Source organism: Saimiri boliviensis, chromosome 1 (genome assembly GCF_048565385.1).
Source record: "Saimiri boliviensis isolate mSaiBol1 chromosome 1, mSaiBol1.pri, whole genome shotgun sequence".
NCBI lineage: Eukaryota > Metazoa > Chordata > Mammalia > Primates > Cebidae > Saimiri > Saimiri boliviensis.
The window spans coordinates 125311737-125333486 of record NC_133449.1 but is presented as its reverse complement, the minus strand read 5'-3'; the positions used below and the strand labels follow the sequence as shown (position 1 = coordinate 125333486).

The 21750-nt window shown below is 42.6% G+C and overlaps 1 protein-coding gene across 1 annotated transcript; it reads right to left on the bottom strand.

Moving 5' to 3' along the window:
- Positions 1-2310: 2310 nt before the first annotated feature.
- On the bottom strand, positions 2311-21559 carry DNAJA2 (DnaJ heat shock protein family (Hsp40) member A2). The gene is made up of 9 exons (XM_003937246.4): positions 21357-21559; positions 19768-19827; positions 19235-19458; positions 15974-16054; positions 15457-15590; positions 12193-12389; positions 5815-5959; positions 5556-5683; positions 2311-4081 (listed from the first exon to the last, which is right to left on the bottom strand). The coding sequence occupies exons 1-9, from the start codon at positions 21432-21434 to the stop codon at positions 3890-3892; spliced, it is 1239 nt and encodes a 412-aa protein (XP_003937295.2). The 5' UTR covers positions 21435-21559; the 3' UTR covers positions 2311-3889.
- Between the last annotated feature and the right edge of the window lie 191 nt (positions 21560-21750).

Below are 21750 nucleotides of genomic sequence, written 5' to 3'. Positions count from 1 at the left end.
CCCTGGGCTTACGGGATCCTTCCGTCTTGGCCTCCCAAAGTGTTGGGAGTATAGACATAAGCCTCTGCACCCAGCTGTATTGAAGTTTTTGTTTTTTGTTTTTTAATTTTTTTTATTGCATTTTAGGTTTTGGGGTACATGTGAAGAACATGCAAGATTGTTGCATAGGTACACACATGGCAGTGTGATTTTCTGCCTTCCTCCCCTTCACCTATATCTGGCATTTCTCCCTGTGCTATCTCTCCCCAACTCCCCATCCCCTGCTGTCCTTCCCCTATTTCCCCCCCAACAGACCCCACTGTGTGATGCTCCCCTCCCCGTGTCCATTTGTTCTTTGTTCAACACCTGCCTATGAGTGAGAACATGCAGTGTTTGATTCTGTTCTTGTGTCAGTTTGCTGAGAATGATGGTTTCCAGGTTCATCCATGTCCCAACAAAGGACACAAACTCATCGTTTTTGATGGCTGCATAATATTCCATGGTATATATGTGCCACATTTTCCCTGTCCAGTCTATCATCGATGGGCATTTGGAGTGGTTCCAGGTCTTTGCTATTGTAAACAGTGCTGCAATGAACATTTGTGTGCACGTGTCCTTATAGTAGAACGATGTATAATCGTTTGGATATATACCCAGTAATGGGATTGCTGGGTCAAATGGAATTTCTATTTCTAGGTCCTTGAGGAATCGCCACACTGTCTTCCACAATGGTTGAACTAATTTACACTCCCACCGACAGTGTAAAAGTGTTCCTATTTCTCTACATCCTCTACAGCATCTGTTGTCTCCAGACTTTTTAATGATCGCCATTCTAACTGGTGTGAGATGGTATCTCAATGTGGTTTTGATTTGCATTTCTCTAATGACCAGTGATGATGAGCATTTTTTCATGTTTGTTGGCCTCGTGTTATGTCTTCTTATGTAAAGTGTCTGTTCATGTCCCTCACCCACTTTTGAATGGGCTTGTTTTTTTCTTGTAAATCTGTTTCAGTTCTTTGTAGATTCTGGATATTAGCCCTTTGTCAGCTGGGAAGGCTGCAAACATTTTTTCCCATTCTGTTGGTTGCCAATTCACTCTAATGACTGTTTCTTTTGCTCTGCAGAAGCTCTGGAGTTTGATTAGGTCCCATTTGTCTATTTTGGCTTTTGTTGCCAATGCTTTTGGTAGTTTGGTCATGAAGTCCTTGCCTATGCCTATGTCCTGAATGGTTTTGCCTAGATTTTCTTCTAGGGTTTTTATGGTGTTAGGTCTTTTTTTTTTTTTTGAGGCTAGTCAAGTGAAAGGTCTTATGTTTAAGTCTTTAATCCATCTGGAGTTAATTTTAGTGTAAGGTGTCAGGAAGGGGTCCTGTTTCTGCTTTCTGCACATGGCTAGCCAGTTTTCCCAACACCATTTATTAAACAGGGAATCCTTTCCCCATTGCTTTTGTCAGGTTTGTCAAACATCGAATGGTTGTAAATATGTTGGGTTGCCTCCGAGGCCACTGTTCTGTTCCATTGGTCTATATCTCTGTTTTGGTACCAGTACTTACTCATTTTAAGAGCCTATAAAAGTGTACCACTTGTTATCTTTTGTTTTTGAGACAGTGTCACTCTGTCACCCAGGCTGGAGTTTAGTGGTGCAATCTCAGCTCACTGCAACCTCCACCTCCCAAGTTCAAGCGATTCTCCTGCCCCAGCCTCCTGAGTAGCTGGGATTACAGGAATGTGCTACCATACTCAGCTAATTTTTCTATTTTTAGTAGAGACAGGGTTTCACCATGTTAGCCAGGCTGGTCTTGAACTCCTGACCTCAGGTAATCCACCTACCTCCTAAATCCTAAAGTGCTGGGATTATAGGCGTGAGCCACCACACCCTGCCCTTTTCTCTTACAAGGTACTTTTGCTATACCAAAAGGTAAACAGAAAACTGTTTACCATTGTGTTACAACTGCCATAATGTTACATTAACAAGCTGTGCAGGTTTGTAGTCTAGGAGCAATACACTATACCAAATAGGTGTACAGTCAGCTACATCACCTAGGTTCGTGCAAGTACACTCATGTTTGCACGATGAAACCTCCTAACCATGAACTTTTCAGAATGTGTCCCAGCTGTTTTGTGGAGACAGGGTTTTATCGTGTTAGCCAGGATGGTCTCAATCTCCTGACCTCATGATCTGCCTGCCTCTGCCTCCCAAAGTGCTGGGATTACAGGCGTGAGCCACCGTGCCCGGCAAAATAACACATCTTAACAGACCTCTCTTCCAAATAGTTTTCTTGCCTATAGTCAAAACACCTGGGTAGAAATGACAGACAGACTGCAGTGAACAACTGTTTTATAAACCTTTATTGCAAAGGCTACAAACTTTATATTGCCACCGCATTTATGTTTAAAGTGGTTGTGGGGAAGTAACCTTGGATACAAAACTACTATACTGTTGAATCTTGCCCAGGTTTGTTGTAAAATATTTTTTGTACAATGGAGGTAGAGTGGATAGGTCAATAATTTAAACCTCACAGGACTTGATTGGTGTCAGCACACCTTTTTTCATTCAGATTCTAGCAGACCTAGAAATAAACTACAAATACTAGATTTAGGCTCAGGGATGGCATTGAATACATTTAAAATTTTTAGTTTTCAGTTTTCCCATATGTTCCTTTACAAATGTAAAATGTGCATCTGATGTCTTTCCCTCAAATAAGTGTGTTCTAAAAATATCTACTGAGAGCGAAATGGTTAAAACCAGATGATGGAAAGAGAAACACAACATCCTTTTCATCAGTTTTACCTGAATTTCCTCATACCAGCCTAAGCAGCCTACTTTTCTATAAAATATTATAGAAAATCAAAAAAATAATCAATGGCTTCCCCAATTTCAAACATTCAACTTAATGGAGACAAAGCATCTCTTACTTTTACATTTAATGAAGACAGAGCATTTGAACAGGTTCTATGCAGACATGGTTTTACTATACATTTGCTGTCAACCTTATTTTTTTAAGGGGGTGGTGGTGGGGAAGATACAGAGGTAGGGCTAGCCCAGTGCTCGGGAATTACAGCACTCAGACACCCTGGCCTCTACAGAGCATTGCTGCAGCCATTGAAGACTGTTCTACCAGCCTTTTGCCTTTCAAAACTGTAAGATGGGCATGGGCCTGAGACATAAGCTTCAGGCCAATGGGTTTTTATGGGCTGTTTAAGAACCAGTACTAAGGATACATTCTTTATGTTTTTCCTTCTAAAAATGTGACACAAAAGAATAATTTACACCAACTGCTTTTTATTATCGAGTTTCAGAAACCTTTCACAAGATGGTAAAAAAAAAAAAAAACAAAAACAAAAACAAAACCCAAAAAAACAAAAACAAAAAACCTTTACAACCACAGCTAATGTAATTTTTTCCATTGTTCCCAGTCAGCTCCAAACCCATTGTGTGCAAAGCCCATTTTTTCCATGCATCTAAAATGATAGATACAGGCTATGAAATTCTTTATTCTATTTGTAGCAGCTTATGCAGGTGCAGCCAAACACAAAGCTTCAGGACAAATTGTACAAACTTTACAATGTGGGATTTAAATTTAAAATATGAAACATAAAAATCTACACAAAACTGATAAAAATCAAGCACAGATACCAGGATTGAAAGTTATAATCCGTGTGTGAAAGGGAGTCTTGTTTCCTTTCAAGTGCTTTATTCTGCTATGGAACAGTCGAAATGAAGATGTAAAGCCTTGTGGTTAGTTTAAATTATACACTCTGAAGATACTATACCAATTTTAAAAGTTACACGTAGACCAACAGATGTCCCTCAGTTCATCTGGATTGATAAGACACTCCAGCTGGATTGCTGAGAACAAATCAGGCAAATGTGGAAAGAAAATCCACCTGTGCAATTTGTCTCCCGAGTTTACTGATGGGCACACTGCACTCCAGGTCCATGATGGCTGCTGCTTTCTTCATCAGAGCTATCATTATAGGCTTCACGTCTCTGACCACCTCCTGAGCCTCGAGTGCTATCAAATTCCTGAAGCTCTACCTCCTCTGTTTCTCCAATTACATTAGGAACTTCTGGTCTAGATGGCAGAAGATCTTCTAGTTCCTTCATTAAAACAAACAAAAACCGGGTGGGTTGTAGTATTTTCATCAACTTTCCTTTGGATACAATCCAGTGTGTTTCTTTTAAAAAGGGGCCAGGCGCTGTGGCTCACGCCTGTAATCCCAACACTTTGGGAGGCTGAGGTGGGTAGATCACCAGAGGTCAGGAGTTCAAGACCAGCCTGGACAACATAAACCTTGTCTCTAATAAAAATACAAAAAAATTAGCCGGGCATGGTGGTGAGTGCCTGTAATTCCAGCTACTTGGGCAGCTGAGGCAGGAGAATTGCTTGAACCCAGGAGGTGGAGGTTGCAGTGAGCCAAGATCGTACCACTGCACTCTAGCCTGGGTGGCAAAGCGAGACTCCATTGCAAAAAAAAAAAAAAGTTAAAGAAAGTGGATTGGACTTTGCACTCTAAGTCAGAGATCACAAACTCATCACCCACAGGCCAAATATGCAGACATCTTTTATGCAACCCATGTACTGCTTTAAAAAGTAGTAAGAAAAAAATCTACCCAAGTAGAAGGTGAATTAAAAAAAAAAAAGAAAAGAAAATCATAAGCTGCCAATACTTAAAAATTAGACAATTTCTACAGGAGACACGTCTTCCTGCATTCAGCATAGACATCAGCTGACTCGAAGTAGGTAGTGGTCCTGCCCTCTGCAGGTGAGGAATCTGATCTCTCCAGGGAGTGCTAGTCCTTACCACTGCCCACCCCAGTCTGCTCTACTCCTCTACAATTCCCTGCTTGGCCCCATCAACATTTACACCAGCAATTCCCCATTTCCTAACGACTAGGAAAGACTACCAATCACACAAACATACTTTAAAACTGACAGTAACATGACTATTAAGAAACTTGAAGTCAGCTGGGTGCAATGGCTCACGACTGCAATCCCAGCACTTCAGGAGGCAGGAGAAATGCTTGAGGCCAGGAACTTGAGACCAGTCTGGACAAAATAGCAAGGATCCACCTCTATAAAAAGTTTTAAAAAGCATTAGCCGGGTGTGGTGAACACCTGTAACGAGCCATGATCATGCAACTACATGCCAGCCTGGGCAAGAGGGACCCTCTTAAACAGAAAGAAAGAAACTTGCCAGGCATGGTGGCTCATGCCTGTAATCCCAGCTACTTGATGGCTAAAGCATGAGAATTGCTTGAACCTGGGAGGCAGACAGTACAGTGAGCCAAGATTGCACCAATGCATTCCAACTTGGATGACAGAGTAAGACTATGTCTCAAAATTTTTTTTTTAGCCAGGCATGGTAGCATACACCTACAGTCCAGCTACTCAGGGGGCTGAGGTGAGAGGACTGCTTGAGCCCAGGAGGTCGAGGCTACAGTGAACTATGATCATACCACTGTATCCCAGGCTGGGCAACAGAGACCCTGTCTGAAAAAAAAAAAAAACCAGAAAGAACAAAGAAAACCCCAAACTTGAAGTCAACTGTTGCTTCATTTAAAGAACACTTACAGAAAGCTTATCTGGGTTGATCCAGTTGTTTTCAGGAAACTGCACATCAAACTTTATGTAAAGATCACCTTTTTCAAAGGGATTACGATACTGCGGCATCCCTTCACCTCGAACTACCCGAACACATCCTATTATTTAAGAGGAAATGATTAATAATTTTACCTAAAAGAAGTGTACAATTTTTTGAGTTATTCAGTATAAAAAAATTACAAATTTTAAGAACACCTGAAAAGCAGAATCAGACAAAATCAAGATTTACCTGGTTCAATTACTTTGCCAGGGGGATATTTCACCACAATCTGACGGCCATCAAGGTGCTTAAATGTGAACTGAAATCCACACAGAGCTTCAACAAGTCCTATTTTATATGTCATATGCAAATCATTCCCATCTCTCTGAAATACCTGTAAAGCACAAAAGAAACACAGTTTTCCAAAAATTATGGAGCTATACCCCGTGGCATTATGTTCCTTGACTTAATTTCAAAACCTTATTTCTACCACTCACTGCAAAACAAAAGTGCCACTGTCCCTAGTGCCCTAAACTTGTATTAGGAAAGCTAGCTATTCCCAAGTAGTATGCGAGAAACTTCCATGAGGAAGGTCTATTGAAACTGGTAAACAATGGCATATATAAAAGCAACAGACCTGAGGCTCCCAACACAGGGCCAGGTGCAATTATGGCCCACTTTTGGACTCTGCCTCTGGGCAAAAAGGTACAGAAAGCCCGAAGGCTTCTGCAGAACAGGCTCATCCTGAGTGCTCCCAGACATGATCATAACAGAGAAGGGGGGAGGGCCCAAGGTTAACATAAAAAACCTCTACCAGTAACACCCAGCCAGCAAAGTCAAGGGGCTCAATTCCATGCTTCACACATGTACCAACAAGCCTCACGCCTCACTAAAATGCAAAACTTGGCTCATTCAATATTACACTAAAAGCCTATGAACTAGGTAATGCAAAAGGTATTGAGAATAAGGACAAAGAATGTTTCTGAGCCTTCAATGTGTAGGAAAAATACATCCAATTTCATATGCCCAACCTGCAATTTTTGCTTAGATTTTACAATGGCTGCACTTCTTGTAAAGAACAATCCTGGCTGGTTCACTTACAGAAAATCTGGTAGACAGGTTATTTTCCTATGTTATTCCCTTAAATTTACCCATTAAACAAAGTTAAACTATTACCTTAACCAATGATTCTCTGAGTATTGTTCTAGACCAGCAGCTTCAGGAAACTTGTTAGGAAAACAGATTCTTGGGCCCCACTCCATTCCTGCCAGAAACAAGGAAGGCAGGGTCCAGCAATCTGTAGTCCTAACAAGACCTCCAAGCAATTATAGTGTAGGCTAAAGTTTGAGATCCAAGAGTGTATATTATCTATGCACATTTATTCAAGTGTTCCTCACAATGGGACCAATAGTTTTCTTTAATGCAGGACTTTTCAACGCATTAAAACTGCTAAGTAGGTCAGGAGCTAGTGGCTCACGTGTAATCCCAGCACTGTGCGAGGCCAAGGCAGGTGGATCACCTGAGGTCAGGTCACGAGTTGAGACTAGACAGGCCAATATGGTGAAACCCCGTTTGTACTAAAAATACAAAAATTAGCCTCCTGTAGTCCCAGCTACTCAGAAGGCTGAAGGAGGAGAATCACGTGAACCCAGGAGATAGAGGTTGCAGTGAGCAGAGATTGTGCCACTGCACTCTATCCAGCCTGGGCAATAGAGCAAGACTCCATTTCAAAAAAATAAATAAATTTTAAAAATCTAAGTATAGGGTCAGGCTTTGGGAGGCCAGGTCAAATACAACATAGGGAGACAAAAAAAAAACCATAAAATAGGCCAGCTGAGGCAGGACTATCCCTTGAGTCCAGAGTGGAGGCTGCAGTGGTAGTCCCTCCTCATTAATGACCCAGTCACTGCACTCCAGCCTGGGTGACAAAAGGAGACCCTGTATCTTAAAAATAATAAATTTAAAATAAAATGCTAAGTATACTATAGAATGCCAGTGTTCCAAGAACCATCTTACCAAATATCCTTTGTTTAAGTCATATTAGAAGTAGGGACCAGGGCTGGGCGTGGTGGCTCACACCTGTAATCCCAACACTTTGAACCCAGGAGGCGGAGGCCGCAGTGACTGGAGATCACGCCACTGCACTCCAGCCCAGGATGACAGAGCGAGACTGTCCATAAATAAATAAAAATGAAGTAGGGGCCGGGCATGGTGGCTCACGCCTATAATCCCAGCACTTTGGGAGGCTGAGGCAGGCAGATCACCTGAGGTCAGAGTTTGAGACCAGCCTGGCCAACACGGTGAAATCCTGTCTCTACTAAAAATACAATTGTGCCACTGCACTCCAGCCTGGGCGACAGGACAAGACTGTCTCAAAAAAAAAAAAAAAAAAAAAGGTGTAGGGAACAAGAAGAGATACGTATTATGTTCTTACACAGTAGAGTTCAACTGAAAGTGATTTCAATAAAAAATGATTATCAGAATGACTGTTGCTATGGAGGGGGGTAAGCTAAACAATTTGATGTTAAAAGTTTAAACAGAATAAATAAGCAAGAATGTCAGAGAGTTCTCACTATAAGATCTGGCCAAAAATAAATAAATAAATACATCAGAACAACAACAAAAAAATGCCAGTTTCTGAGAAACAAGATTAATGAGGAGGGACCACCAAGCACTAGAACATAAAACATTTAAAAGTTATAATTTCTGAGTAACAAAAGTACAGATTATAGAGGCGTGACTAACATCACCAGGTTCTGTGGTTTGGTGCTGTATAAATGCACTACGGTAACCAGGCCACTGAGACACACAGTCATACTGCTAAGTGACATGGCAAGATAATGACTACAGATGATACAGCACTCCCAAGAAAGAACTAAGACAAATTTCCATTTACCACCTTGTATTTTATACCTTAGACAACCAGTTACACCTGCCTTCTGTTGAAAATTCCTTGCCAATTCCACTGCTGCCAACAATTTTAAGAGATGACTTACTTCCCAACACCTCCCTACAACCCTAAGAAAGAACTTATTCATAATCTCATTTGACTCTTTAGTATCTGAAAAGTCCAGAGAAGCTGAAGCTAGTAAATGGGGACCAGACCTTAAGTCCTTTGCCTCCAAATCCAAAGATATACTTAAAAAAACCCAATTTAATTATGCAGCAACATTAGAAACTCAATGTAGAGGTAAAAAAGGTTTTACCTTCAGTTTGACATGCATCAAACCAAAAGAATAATCTTTTCTCTGCAAATAACCATTCCTTCTTTACTTCCTCACTATCATGCTGCTGCACTGCCAAAAATCATTTGACAACGAACTCCAAACTACTTCAAGGATTCTATCAGTGAAAATGCCCAGGCAGCATGGTGGCTCCCAGCACTTTGGGAGGCTGATGTGGGCAGACCAGTCAGGAGTTCTAGACCAGCCTGGCCAACAGAGTGAAACCCCATCTCTACTAAAAATACAATTATTAGCTGGATGTGGTGGCAGGTGCCTGTAATCCCAGGTACTCGAGAGGCTGAGGCAGGAGAATCGCTTTAACCTAGAAGGCGGAGGTTGCAGTGAGCTGAAATCGCATCATTGCACTCCAGCCTGAGCAACAGAGTGAGAATTTATCTCAAAGAAAATAAATGCCCAGGCATTGTTTGTACCATTTTATGATACAGTCTAACCTACATAACCTACATCCAAGCAGAATTACCAATTACTTAGCTGTCTTGTTATTTTTCTCCCTCACATTTCTGGTATGGTGGTGTGCACAGCAGCAAGACCGAATGAACAACGAAGTAGCTAAAATGTCAACAAACAGGAAATCTTGTAATCTTGAAATACTTGATCCTACAAGACCCAAAAGCAAAATTCTAAAAACTACTCTTATTTTTTGGCAACCTAGGAGACCTTAGCTATTTGTAGAGTTCGCAATTTCCACAAAAAAACCAAAATACATTAATTGGTAGCTTTGCTGAGTCATGAAAGCTGACTAGCACGCCTTGATTGTCCAGGAGATCAAGCCTGACCTTGTGAGGGATTACAACTAAATTCCTAAAATCTGCATCTTAATATGGCTTTGTTGTTCTCTACAGGAGTCTTACAGTGATTTTTAAAATTTACTCTATTTGGAGAAATGACCACCACAGAAAATATAACCTTTAAATTATAAAGGAACAAATAAGGCCAGGCCCAGTGGCTCACACCTATAATCCCAATACTTTGGGAGGCTGAGGTGGGTGCATCACCTGAGGTCAGGAGTTCGAGAACCAAGTTGGCCAACATGGTGAAACCTTGTCTCTACTAAAAATGCTAAAAACTAGCCGGGTGTGGTAGCGGATGCCTGTAATCCCAGCTACTCAGGAGGTTGAGACAGGAGAATTGCTTGAACCTGGGAGGTAGAGGTTGCAGTGAGGCGAGATTGTGCCACTGCACTCCAGCCTGGGCAACAAGAGCAAAACTCCATCTCAATAAATAAATAAATGGACAAATAATCAGCTTACCCATCTTTTTTTTTTTTTTGATATGGAATCTTGCTCTATCACCCAGGCTGGAGTGCAATGGTGCAACCGTGGCTCACTGCAACCTCCTCCTCCCAGGTTCAACCAATTCTCCGCCTCAGCCTCTCTACTAGCTGGAATTACAGGCACCAGCCACCACGCCCGGCTTTTTGTATTTTTAGTAGAAATGGGGTTTTACCGTCTTGGCCAGGCTGGTCTTGAACTTCTGACCTCGTGATCCACCTGCCTCGGCCTCCCCAAGTCCTGGGATTACATATGTGAGCCATCGCCCCCAACCTGCCCATCTTTTTAGAATTAAAAAGAGTAGGCTGGGCGCAGTGGCTCACGTCTGTAATTCCAGCACTTTGAGAGGCCCAGACAGGCAGATCATGAAGTCAGGAGTTTAAGACCAACCTGGCCAAGATGGTGAAACCCTGTCTCTATTAAAAATACCAAAAAAAATTAGCTGGGCATGGTGGCAGGTGCTTGTAATCCCAGCTGCTCGGGACACTGAGGTGGAGAACTGCTTGAACCCGGGAGGCAGAGGTTGCAGTGAGCTGAGATCGCACCACTGCACTCCGGCCTGGGTGACAGAGACTCTGTCTCAAAAAAAAAAAAAAAAAAAAAAAAGAGTAACCTATCACTGAACATAATACAAATTTACCGTTGTGTTCACTGGGCTTATGCATAGGACAAGATTTTAGGGCAAACTAAAAAGGTGGTTAACCTGTGATGTAAAGACTTTCAGAGGAAAGCATAAGTAAATGTGATCAAGTACAAAACCAGAGTCCTGTCAAGTGCTTCTAACATTCAACAATTTCGATGATTACTGAAAAGATTTTTTCATAAATAGTCCCAGATATAATCTTTATGAGTAAGGTCTACAGTATACTATATGGACTTTAAAAATATACAGGTACAATGTTAAAATCAAAACATACACTAGGCCTGGCATGGTGGCTCACGCCTGTAATCTCAGCACTTTGGAAGGTCAAGGCAGGAGGATGGCTTGAGCTGAGGAGTTCAAGACTAGCCTGGGCAATATGGCAAAGACCCTGTCTCTACATGCATGGTGGTGCGCCAGCTGTCCCAGCTATTCAGGAGGCTGAGATGGGAGGATCACTTGGGCCCAGAGGTGAAGATTGTAGTGATCCCAGATCATGCAACTGTCCAACCTGGGTGACTGAGCAAGACCCTGTCTCAAAAAAACAAAACTCCCAAAAACATACACTAGAGACCACATTCTTCAGAAACGTCTAAAAAAATGTTATTGCCCTGGCGCCATGGCTCACGCCTGTAATCCCAGCACTTTGGGAGGCTGAGGCGGGCGGATTACGAGGTCAAGAGATCGAGACCATCCTGGACAACATGGTGAAACCTTGTCTCTACTAAAAAATACAAAAATTAGCTAGGCGTGGTGGTGTGCACCTGTAGTCCCAGCTACTAGGGAGGCTGAGGCAGGAGAATTGCTTGAACCTAGGAGGTGGAGATTGCAGTAAGCCGAGACTGCGCCACTGTACTCCACCCAGCCTCGCGACAGAGCAAGACTCTGTCTCAAAAAAAAAAAAAAAAGGATTTTGAAAACCCCAGAACCCTTTCTAGGAGAGCTCACTTGGCTACCCAATAAATAAAAACCAAATCAACAGAGCAGCAGAGTTTCACAGTGAAAAATAGGCTGCCTTAGAACATTTGGGCCAATGCCCAATGCCCTTATTTTCATAAATAAAGAATTTGAGACAGTAAGATTACCTACAGTTTCAGTGCTAGTCAATGACCAAGCCAGAGGAGAATCGCTTGACCTGGGAGGCGGAGGTTGCAGTGAGCAAAGATCGTGTCACTGTACTCCATCCAGCCTGGGTAACAGAGGAAGACTCTGTCAAATAAAAAAAAAACAAAAACAAAACAAAGACCAAACCAGGACTAAAACTGACCCCTACAGTGCTTCTAATTGTGCTTGCCTTGTCTTTCTTAAACAAGTCAGTCTTAGGAAGTTGGCCATGACTTCCTTGACTTCACCAGTGTGCAGTGTTGCTCCAGGGAATCCAAACAGATCTAACCTATTTCTCACAAGCAAGAAGTACTTCTGAATAAAACAAAATACAAAACCAAAACAAACTTTAAAAAAGTAAAATCACCTCATGTTCTTTCTCCTGTAGCAACAGAACAATGTCTCCTGGTTCCACTCCTGGGGCCTGGTCTGCTTCCCCAGTGAATGTAATTCTCTGTCCATGCTTCATGCCTTTGTCTACGTGAACTTCAAGAATCTTGACTTCTTTAATCACCTTCTTCCCTTCACATTTTTTACAGCGGTCTTTTTCATTAATTACCTCTCCTGGAAAGAGAAGTTATTGAAACTTTCAGCAACAGTATTATACTGTACTTTTAATATCCTTACTATTTAAATATACTTTCTGAACTTCTTTTAATTGCTACCTAAATTTTTATTCAAAGCAGCATTCTGAGGCCAAGAATAGTGGCTCAAGCCTGTAATCCCAACATTTTGTGAGGTCAGGGTGGTAGGATCACTCGAGCTCAGGATCTGAGACCAGCCTGGCAACAGTGAGACCTTGCCTCTACCACAAATGAAAAAAAATTAGCCGGGCGTGGTAGTGCACGCCTGTAATCCTGGTTACTCGGGAGGCTGAGGAGGGAGGAGCGCTGGAGTCTGAGGTTGCAGTGAGTTATAATCATGCCAGTGCACCCCAGTCTGGGTGACTGGGAGACCATGTCTCAAAACAAAACAAAAAAGCACTATTCTGAATAACAAAAACTTACATCTTACTACTGCAGATTGCCTGAGGGACTCAGCTACCCACTATTTCAGAATGCAATGTATCCATACCATGTGTAGGGCAACATAGCTTTTCTCTTCTACATATTCTTCTGAAATATTTGATTATGGTGTAAAAAAGCAAAACTGTCATTTTACATAGTGTGAAAAAATTGTGTCACTTTCTAATGGCCAATTACTGGCACATTTGAAGGCTTAGAAAGATGTATATAACTGATTATTAAGGGATGTTTCTGTAACAGTACTTATGTTCTTCAAAACACCAGTTCTTCAAAATGGTAATGGTGGCCGGGCATGGTGGCTCACACCTGTAATCCCAGCACTTTGGGAGATGGAGGTGGGCGGATCACCTGAGGTCAGTTTTGAGACCAGCTTGGCCAACATGGCAAAACCCTGTCTTCACTAAAAATACAAAAATTAGCTGGGCGTGGTGGTGTGTGCCTGTAATCCCAACTACTTAGAGGAGGCTGAGGCAGGAAAATCACTTGATTCCGGGAGACAGAGACTGTGGTGAGCTGAGATCGTGCTATTCCACTCCAGCCTGGGAGACAGAGCGAGACTGTCTCAGACAAAAAAAAAAAAAAAAAAAAAAAAAAAAGGTAGTGGTGCATGGGAAAAGATTTCAGTCAACTTAAGTTTCTTTTTTTGTGTCTTAAAATTCTTTATTTCTCTAGAGTCTCAAACTTTCGTTTCTTGCAGGAGTTGTTAGCAATTTTAGTAAGATAAAATGAGACCAAGAGTGGTGGCTAACACCTGTAATCCCAGCACTTTGGGAGGCTGAGGCAGGAGGATCACTTGAGCCCAGGAGTTCAAGATCAGCCTGGGTATAACGGCAAAACCCCATTTCTACAAGAAATACAAAAATTAGCTGGGTGTGATGGCAAGCAGCTGTGGTCTCAGCTACTTGGGGGTTGGGTGGGGCTGAGGTTGGAAGATTGCTTGAGCGTGGCCAGTGGAGGTTGCAGTAAGCCAAGAGTGCACCACTGCGCTCCAGCCCAGGTGACAAGATCATATCTCCAAAAGTAATAATTTTAAAAAATAAAGTAAAATGCCAAGATTTTGCAGGAAGGGAACATCATATGTAGCTTCTCATAATTATCTCATCACTTCCAAGAACAATTTGGAAAAGGATGCCCATTAACCATACTTTTCCTAATATGGTAGCCACTATCTACCTGCAGCTACTTAAGTTTATGTTTTAATTAATTCAAATTTAAAATAGTTCCCCAGTCACGATAGCCACATGTGAAGTATGCAGTAGTCACAGGTGATTAGTGGTGATTAGTGGGTACTGTACTGGACATTGCAGATACTGAACTCCAACATCACAATATGGAAAAAATTCTATTGGATAGCACTGCTCTAGAAAGGTGGGGGTGGGGGAAGCTACTTGTTTTTACAGATAAGATTTTTCCTTTTTTTTTTGAGATGGAGTCTCTCGTCGCCCAGGCTGGAGCGCAATGGTGCACTCTCGGCTCACCACAACCTCTGCCTCCTGGGTTCAAGCAATTCTCCTGCCTCAGCCTCCCGAGGAGCTGGGATTACAGGCACCCGCCACCAAGCCTGGCTAATTTTTGTATCTTTAGTAGAAACGGGGTTTCACCATATTGACCAGGCTTGTCTCAAACTCCTCATCTCGTGATCCACCCACCACAGCCTCTCAAAGTTCTGGGATTACAGGGGTAAGCCACTTCACCTGGCCTAAACAAAATTTTAATCAGAACACAGCCACACCCATTTGTCTGTGGCCATAAAAGCACTAAAAGGTCAGAGATGAGCAACTGTGACAAAAACTATTTGGCTTACAAAGTCTAAACTATTTACTTTTGTAAGGACAGCTTCAATCTCAAGATCAATCCCGAAAAACTAACTAAAGCTTACAGTAAAATCCTCAACTTATCAGAAAAACTAAACAATTACATGTTTAGCTACTTATTATTTGATGATTTGTCCCTTTGTAGCTTAAAAAGTTCTATTTGATAAAGGAGATAGTCTTCCCATGGTGGTCATTTCTACAGAAAGTAATAAAACGTTATATTTGATAAAGAAGGAAATAGCAAAGGGACAAATGATCACCTTGCCCCTCTCTTTAGAATTAGTCACCTTTCACTAACACAATACAAATCTACCATTTCTCTATGTTCACTGGGCTTAAGCATAATGAAGTAATTACTTTCGCACTTTATTTTTTGCATCAAAGTCTTGTTCTGTCACCCAGACTACAGTGCACTGGCATGATCACAGCTCACTGCTCCCTCAAATTCCTAGGCTCAAGCAATCCTGCCTCAGCCTCCCAGGCAGCTGGGACCACAGACATGCCCTGAGCCCCTCATTACATATTTTTCTACACTTTTTTCCCTCTAGTAACGAGGTCTCACTATGGTGCCCAAGCTGGCCTTGAAATCCTAGGCTCAAGCAATCCACCTCGTCTCCCAGAGTGCTGAAATTACAGGAATAAGCTAACATATCGGGTCTCCTGTTTTTTTTTTTTTTTTTTTTAAATAAGATGAATACAAATACCCTTTGAAATAAAAAACTGTAAACCTCTCCAATATCTGGATTCTCAATCCAGTCCAACATAAAAGCAGAGAAGTACCAGGACACATACCTTCTCCGTTACAATCGGAGCACACAGACTGCATCTGTTGTACCATTCCTGGAGCCAGCTGTCTGATCATGATGCGCACACCTCGACCTCGACAAGCACTACACTTCTGGACAGCTCCAGACTTTCCGCCTTGGCTAAAGCAAGCACAAAAATACATTAGGTTTTGTCCACAGATCACTCCAATAAGCCCTAACACATAGAAACTGCTTTTACCTTCATCTTCAAACACAATAACTTGTATTTAAATTGACTTTTAGAAGAATCAGAAACCGTCTTGCTAAGATTTATTTATTGAGATGGAGTACAGTGGTGTGATCTTGGTTCACAGGAACCTCTGCCTCCTCCTACCTCAAGTGCTCCACTCACCTTGGCATCCCAAAATGCTGGGATTACAGGTGTAAGCCACTGCACCCAGCTGTAAGTTTTAAATCATAGTAATTTTTACCTGGTACAGACATTCAGTGTGATACTGGAAGAATAGACAAAATGTACCCAATAAACCGGAGGACACACTTACCCACTGCATGCACTACAGAGTACATTCTTGCTAAGTTGTAGTTTGGTTGTCTTGCCATTATACAGATCTTCTAATGATACTCTGGAAAGAAAATAATTGGGTTCAACCAAATTTTGCCACATTTTGTCAAATACAAGATACAAATAAGAGCTGATACAGCAAATTCACCATCAACTTTTAAAACATAATGCAAAAACACCTCATAATCTCACATTAAATCAATTCAACTGAGGTTTTATTTTATGGCTCAAATTAACAGAAATATTTTATGCCTACAGACAGTATATATATGATACTCAAAGCCAGAACCTACAGCATCAGGACAGCAATTTGCTGTGGTGGAATTTCTGATAAAGCTGATGACTTCACAAACTCAAATATCAAAACCTTCTGTTCTCAGGCATAAGCCCTCCACCTAACTCCTAATAAAAACTTTTCAGAAGAGGTACAATTATTATTCCCATTTTATGTGATAAAGCTGAGGCACAGAATGGTCAAGAAACCTGCCCAAGATTACATAGGTATCTGGCTCCAGAGTCCCTGATTCCTCCATGGACACTTTTGAAAGGCTACCAAACTTTTATTTCAGCTTAAGGAAGTCACTGAGACGGCATATGTCTTAAAAAAAATAAAAGTGGCCCTACCTATTGCATGACAGAAAGGAATAGTTTTTCATGCCAGGTGCAGTGGTTTATGCCTATAATCCCAGCTTTCTGGGAGACTGGGGAGGAAGGATTGCTTGAGCCCAGGAGTTCAAGACCAGCCTGAGCAACATAAGGAGACCTCATCTTTACCAAAAAATAAAAAACAATTAACCAGCCGTAGTGGCATGTCTAAAGTGCCAGCTACCCAAAAGGCTGAGGCAGAGGAATTGCTTGAGCCTGAGAGGTTGAGGCTGCAGTGAGCCAAGATCGCACCACTGTACTCCAGGCTGGGAGACAGAGTGAGACAAGTACTTATGTGTGGAGTTTTCTACTTGTGGCAGCAGGTTGGCGCTCAAAAAGTTTCAGATTTTGGAGCATTTCAGATTTCAGATTAGGGATGGTCAACCTGTTGTATTTACTTTAAAATCCTGGGGGTTAGAGGAACAAAAAATAGTTACAAGTATTTTACAAAGCATCTATACTATTTTGTGATATTCAAACTTTTTCAAAATTATTATTCTCAGAAACTTACACTGTTGTAGGTAGGTTAAGAATATCACACGTATGGACAAAACATTACCAATGACACTGTCAAATAATGACCTACCTACATCTGAGCCTTAGACAAAAATGCTTGTTGCATCTTTTATACTCTGTGTTAAGAACCTTTAACCAAATCATGTAAAGAAAATAGGTCTTTCTTCCCCTACATATTAAATTATAATTGGTATGCACAACTGCTATCCTCACTGTCCTCAGCCAGAAAAAAATACACATTTCAACCAAGGCGGCCAAGGAAGGAAAAATGCAGGTAATGCTTTGGCAAGGTTGGCACTCTCCACTAGTGGGGCCTAAACTCGCACAATCCCTCTGCAAGGCAATTTAGTTGTATTTATCAGTCTCAAAACACTCATGCCTGCCTGGGAATCTCTGCCAAGGAGAAACAAAGCTGTACATAAAGATACTCATAGCAGCACTATCTATTACAAAAAAAAAAAAAATGTGGTAATACCCTATATAAAAGGTAAATGGTTATATCATAGAATGCAGTATTATAAACATAGTATTTGTAATAACAGGAAAATTTTAAATGTTAAGACAGCAGAAAACTATTTGTTGTATAGCATAAAATTTTTTTCAACATGAAGAACTATTAAGGTACAGAGAGCAATCTCTTGATCCTCTTTGCTCTTTAGACCATTTTTATATTAAAGAAAAAAATAAATTAACCTGCACTATACAAATATTACCACAGGAATTATATCCAAATGTTAATTTCTGAGAGTAAATTCTTTCAAATTTAAGGATTCAATGAGACTCAAGTTAACCGATAATATGACTTTCTCTAACTTATTCAAATATATAAACTAGGATATTATGAAATAAACAAGTACTTAAACTTCAGCCACTGGCATTTGTTAATAAAATCATTTATCAGTCCATGAAGAAAAAAAGACAGGAGAGAAAGACCTCCCAGATTTTGCAAAGTGAAATAGTTATTTTCACATTGGAGAGGGCTTGTGGATTCACAGTCTAAGATCAAGGTCAGGCACCATTCATGTGTTGGCAGGTTAATGTCAGGCTGGAAGCCAGCAAGCACCATGGAAACCAACATAGGAGAGTTCACACTGAGGATCAAGTAATAAGTGACTCTAATGTGTACACAAAGTAGGCAGACAGTCACTCATTTTTAGTTTCTAAATAAAAGGTACCTTGAAATATTCATATGCTTCAAAGAAAACAGGCTGGGCGGAGTGGCTCATGCCTGTAATTCCAGCACTTTGGGAGGCCAAGGTGGGTAGATCACCTGAGGTCAGGAGTTCAAGGCCAGCCTGGCCAACATGGCAAAACCCCATCTCTACTAAAAATTACAAAATCAGCTGGGTGTAGTGACAGGTGCCTATAATCCCAGCTACTTGAAAGGCTGAGGCAGGAGAAGTGCTTCAACCTGGGAGGCCGAAGTTGCAGTGAGCCAAGATCACGCCACTGCACTATAGCCTGAGTGACAGAGTGAGATTCCATTTTTTAAAAAAAGATCTTCATGCTTGAAATCTTAAGTCCTATAATAACAAGCAGCCTCAGAACCATATAAAACCACCTTCCTACTCATTAAAAAACATCAACTATCCTTTTAAGAGCTGTAGCAAAATAGAAACATTCAGATAATCAAATTCAATTTAGTCACCAAAAGAAGACAAGACAGCCAGGCGTGGTGGCTCACGCCTGTAATCCCAGGTTTGGGAGGCCAAGGCGGGTGGATCACGAGATCAGGAGATCGAGATCATCCTGACTAACATGGTGAAACCCGTCTCCACTAAAAATACAAAAAATTAGCTGGGCGTGGTGGCACGCGCCTGTAGTCCCAGTTACTCGGGAGGCTGAGGCTGGAGAATCGCTTGAACCCAGGAGCAGAGGTTGCAGTGAGCCAAGATTGCACCACTGCACTCCAGCCTGGGCAACAGAGCGAGATGTCTCAAAAAAAAAAAAAAAAGACAAGGCAAATGGAAGTTTTTCTAATGAAGGACAGAACATTCTGAGACTTTTTTCTTCTACTGAGTCATTATCCCACCTGACAAAAAGTACTTAATTTTTTAAAACAAGAAAAGAAGATATTCACTTGAGTGGATGCATCATGTCCTCTCCTCTTCTTCTGCCATTTCGACTTCTACTCTGATTGCCCATGAAGCCGAACAATCCCCCACCAAAAATGTGAGAGAAAATATCATCCATGCCACCACCTCCACCGCTGCCTTCCCGAAGACCTTGCTCTCCGTATCTGTCATATAACTCACGCTTCTCAGGATTTGATAGTACTTCATATGCAAAACTTATTTCTTTAAACTATAAAGAAAAAATAAAAATAATTGCATTTTCAAGTAAAAGAGTGGGGAGAGGCTACAGGAATCAAGAATCCATTTAATTCTAATAAAAGGGACAAGTTACCTTTGACTTGATTATGGTTCTATTTACCACCCACCACTCCTTAGAATGCTAGTACTCTTATTCTAAAACTAAAATATTCTTGACATTATGAAAATGTGGCTATGTGGGCACAGTTGGATTTTTTTTTCTTGCAACATTCCCCTTTTCAAGGAGGGCAATTTAAGTTAAACTAAAACCCCCAGAATAAAAAAGTTGAAAATAACTTACTTTGTCTCCTGCATTTGGATTCTTATCAGGATGGTATTCCTTGGCTAACTTTCTGTATGCCTTTGAAAATGGATAAAAACAAAAAAAGTTATATAACCAAACACCAGTTTAAAGTCTTGTGATAACTTAATATCTGCTTTTCTGAGAACTAATGTTCTAAAGTCCTAGCCTTCCAAAAATAGTTTCTATTCGTAGGATTCCTTGGCAGTTTCTTTCGATACTGTTTACTCATTAATGTAATATAACCAAGTAGACAACTATACTTGAAAACAGGTTACAGTAAAGTGAAAACCTGACGAAGCAATGAAGCAATACCACAGGAAAAACCAAAACGCTAAATCCTTATTTTCTCTATTGTCAAATGTCTTTGATGGCCAAGTAACCAGAGCAAGACGACCCTAATAAATTCGAGATAAATGACCGTTAAGTTTTACGGACAATATTACTACAAATCAAGCTAAAGTAACAATCCCTGCTCACGATGGCTTATGCCTTCCTTCTAACTGCAACATCAGGAAAAAGCCAAGGTGGTACTAAGTAGTGTCTTTAGGTGTTTTATTTCCGTGTGGTGTTTAACTGGGGTTTACAGTGACTTCGGTAGTGGTAAAGTTGCACACACTCTCAATGAGGTGTTTGGGTCCTACAGCCCACATCTCTTCATTCACGGAGGCTCGTGAATTATATAATACAGACTAGCATTTCCGGTAAGGTAACAGGAAGTCCACTGTACTCGTTTCACTGCCTGAGGAGCATTCTCATTTTTCTCGGCTTACAAATCCGGATGCTCTTAGCCTGGTGAGGATGCTGTGGAGCTTAATTAAATGCCTCGTGTGCTTTGAAATCCTGAGATGAAAGATATCGCAGCATTGCAAACAGTGATAATAAGGCTTTCTATTTATGTTTACAGTACACTCAGGCGTTTGGCTGGGACCACAGTTTATTCCTAAGCAGGTACAGGACATTAGCATGACCTGCCCACAGAACAATGCATCCAAACACAGACCCACGCTACCTCCGGGTCAATAGGCGAGGAAGGAAGAGAGGGAGGAGCTCCCGCAGCCAGCGGCCGCGGCACCCAGGAAACATCCCCACCTGCCCGAGGCGCCCGGCGGGGGCGGCCTCGACCTCCCCGCCACCCCGCCCCGCGGAGCCCCAGACCCGGAGCCGACGGCGGCGGCGCGGACAGCTTCCCCCCAGGGACCGGGATGCGCTGAACGCCTCGGTCCAACCTGTTTGTCCGGGGTGGTGACCTCGACGCGGAGGGCCGAACGGGCTGCTGCCTCCTCGGGGAGCCCGGGCCCGGCGCTCGCCCGAGGAGGGAGGAAGGAAGGACTCCCGTCGTGTTTGCGCAGGAGTGAGTTTTATTTGCTGCATCTGCGGGCGGGCGGGGCCGGCGGCCCAAGGTCAGCCGAGGCCAGAGTGCGCGGCTCGCGGCGAGTCCGGTCCCGCCGCTGCCGATCCCCAGCCTGGGCCAGTCACTGCCAGCACCGGCTCCCGGGCCGCCCCGTAGCGCGGCCTGGCTGAAGATATCCCCTGCCGCGCAGGCCCCGCGCCCCTCACACCCGCCCGGCCGGCCCGCTCCGGGATACCTTCTTCAGCTCGTTCTCGCTGGCGCCGGGCGGGACGCCCAAGATGTCGTACAGCTTCGTGTCAGCCACATTCGCCATGGCGGCCGGCCGGGCAGCGCTCAAGGAGAAGGTGGCGGAGCAGACGGAGCGGAGCCGGGCCCACAAACAGCGTCGGCAGCGGCGCAGGCCGAGGGAGACAGCGAGGGGGAAGCGGGGGCGGGGCTGAACTTTGACCCGGCGCACGGTGCGCCGTGACGTCGATGCCTGGGACCCGCCCCCGAGCCCCCGGGGCGCGGCCATTGGAGTCCTGGTGGTGAATAGTGGGCCGGGCGGTCCTTTCTCCTTCGGTCTAGGCCTCCAGCAGGGCCAATGTAGAAAATTAACTCTGCGCGACGCACTTCAGGGATTCAACTTC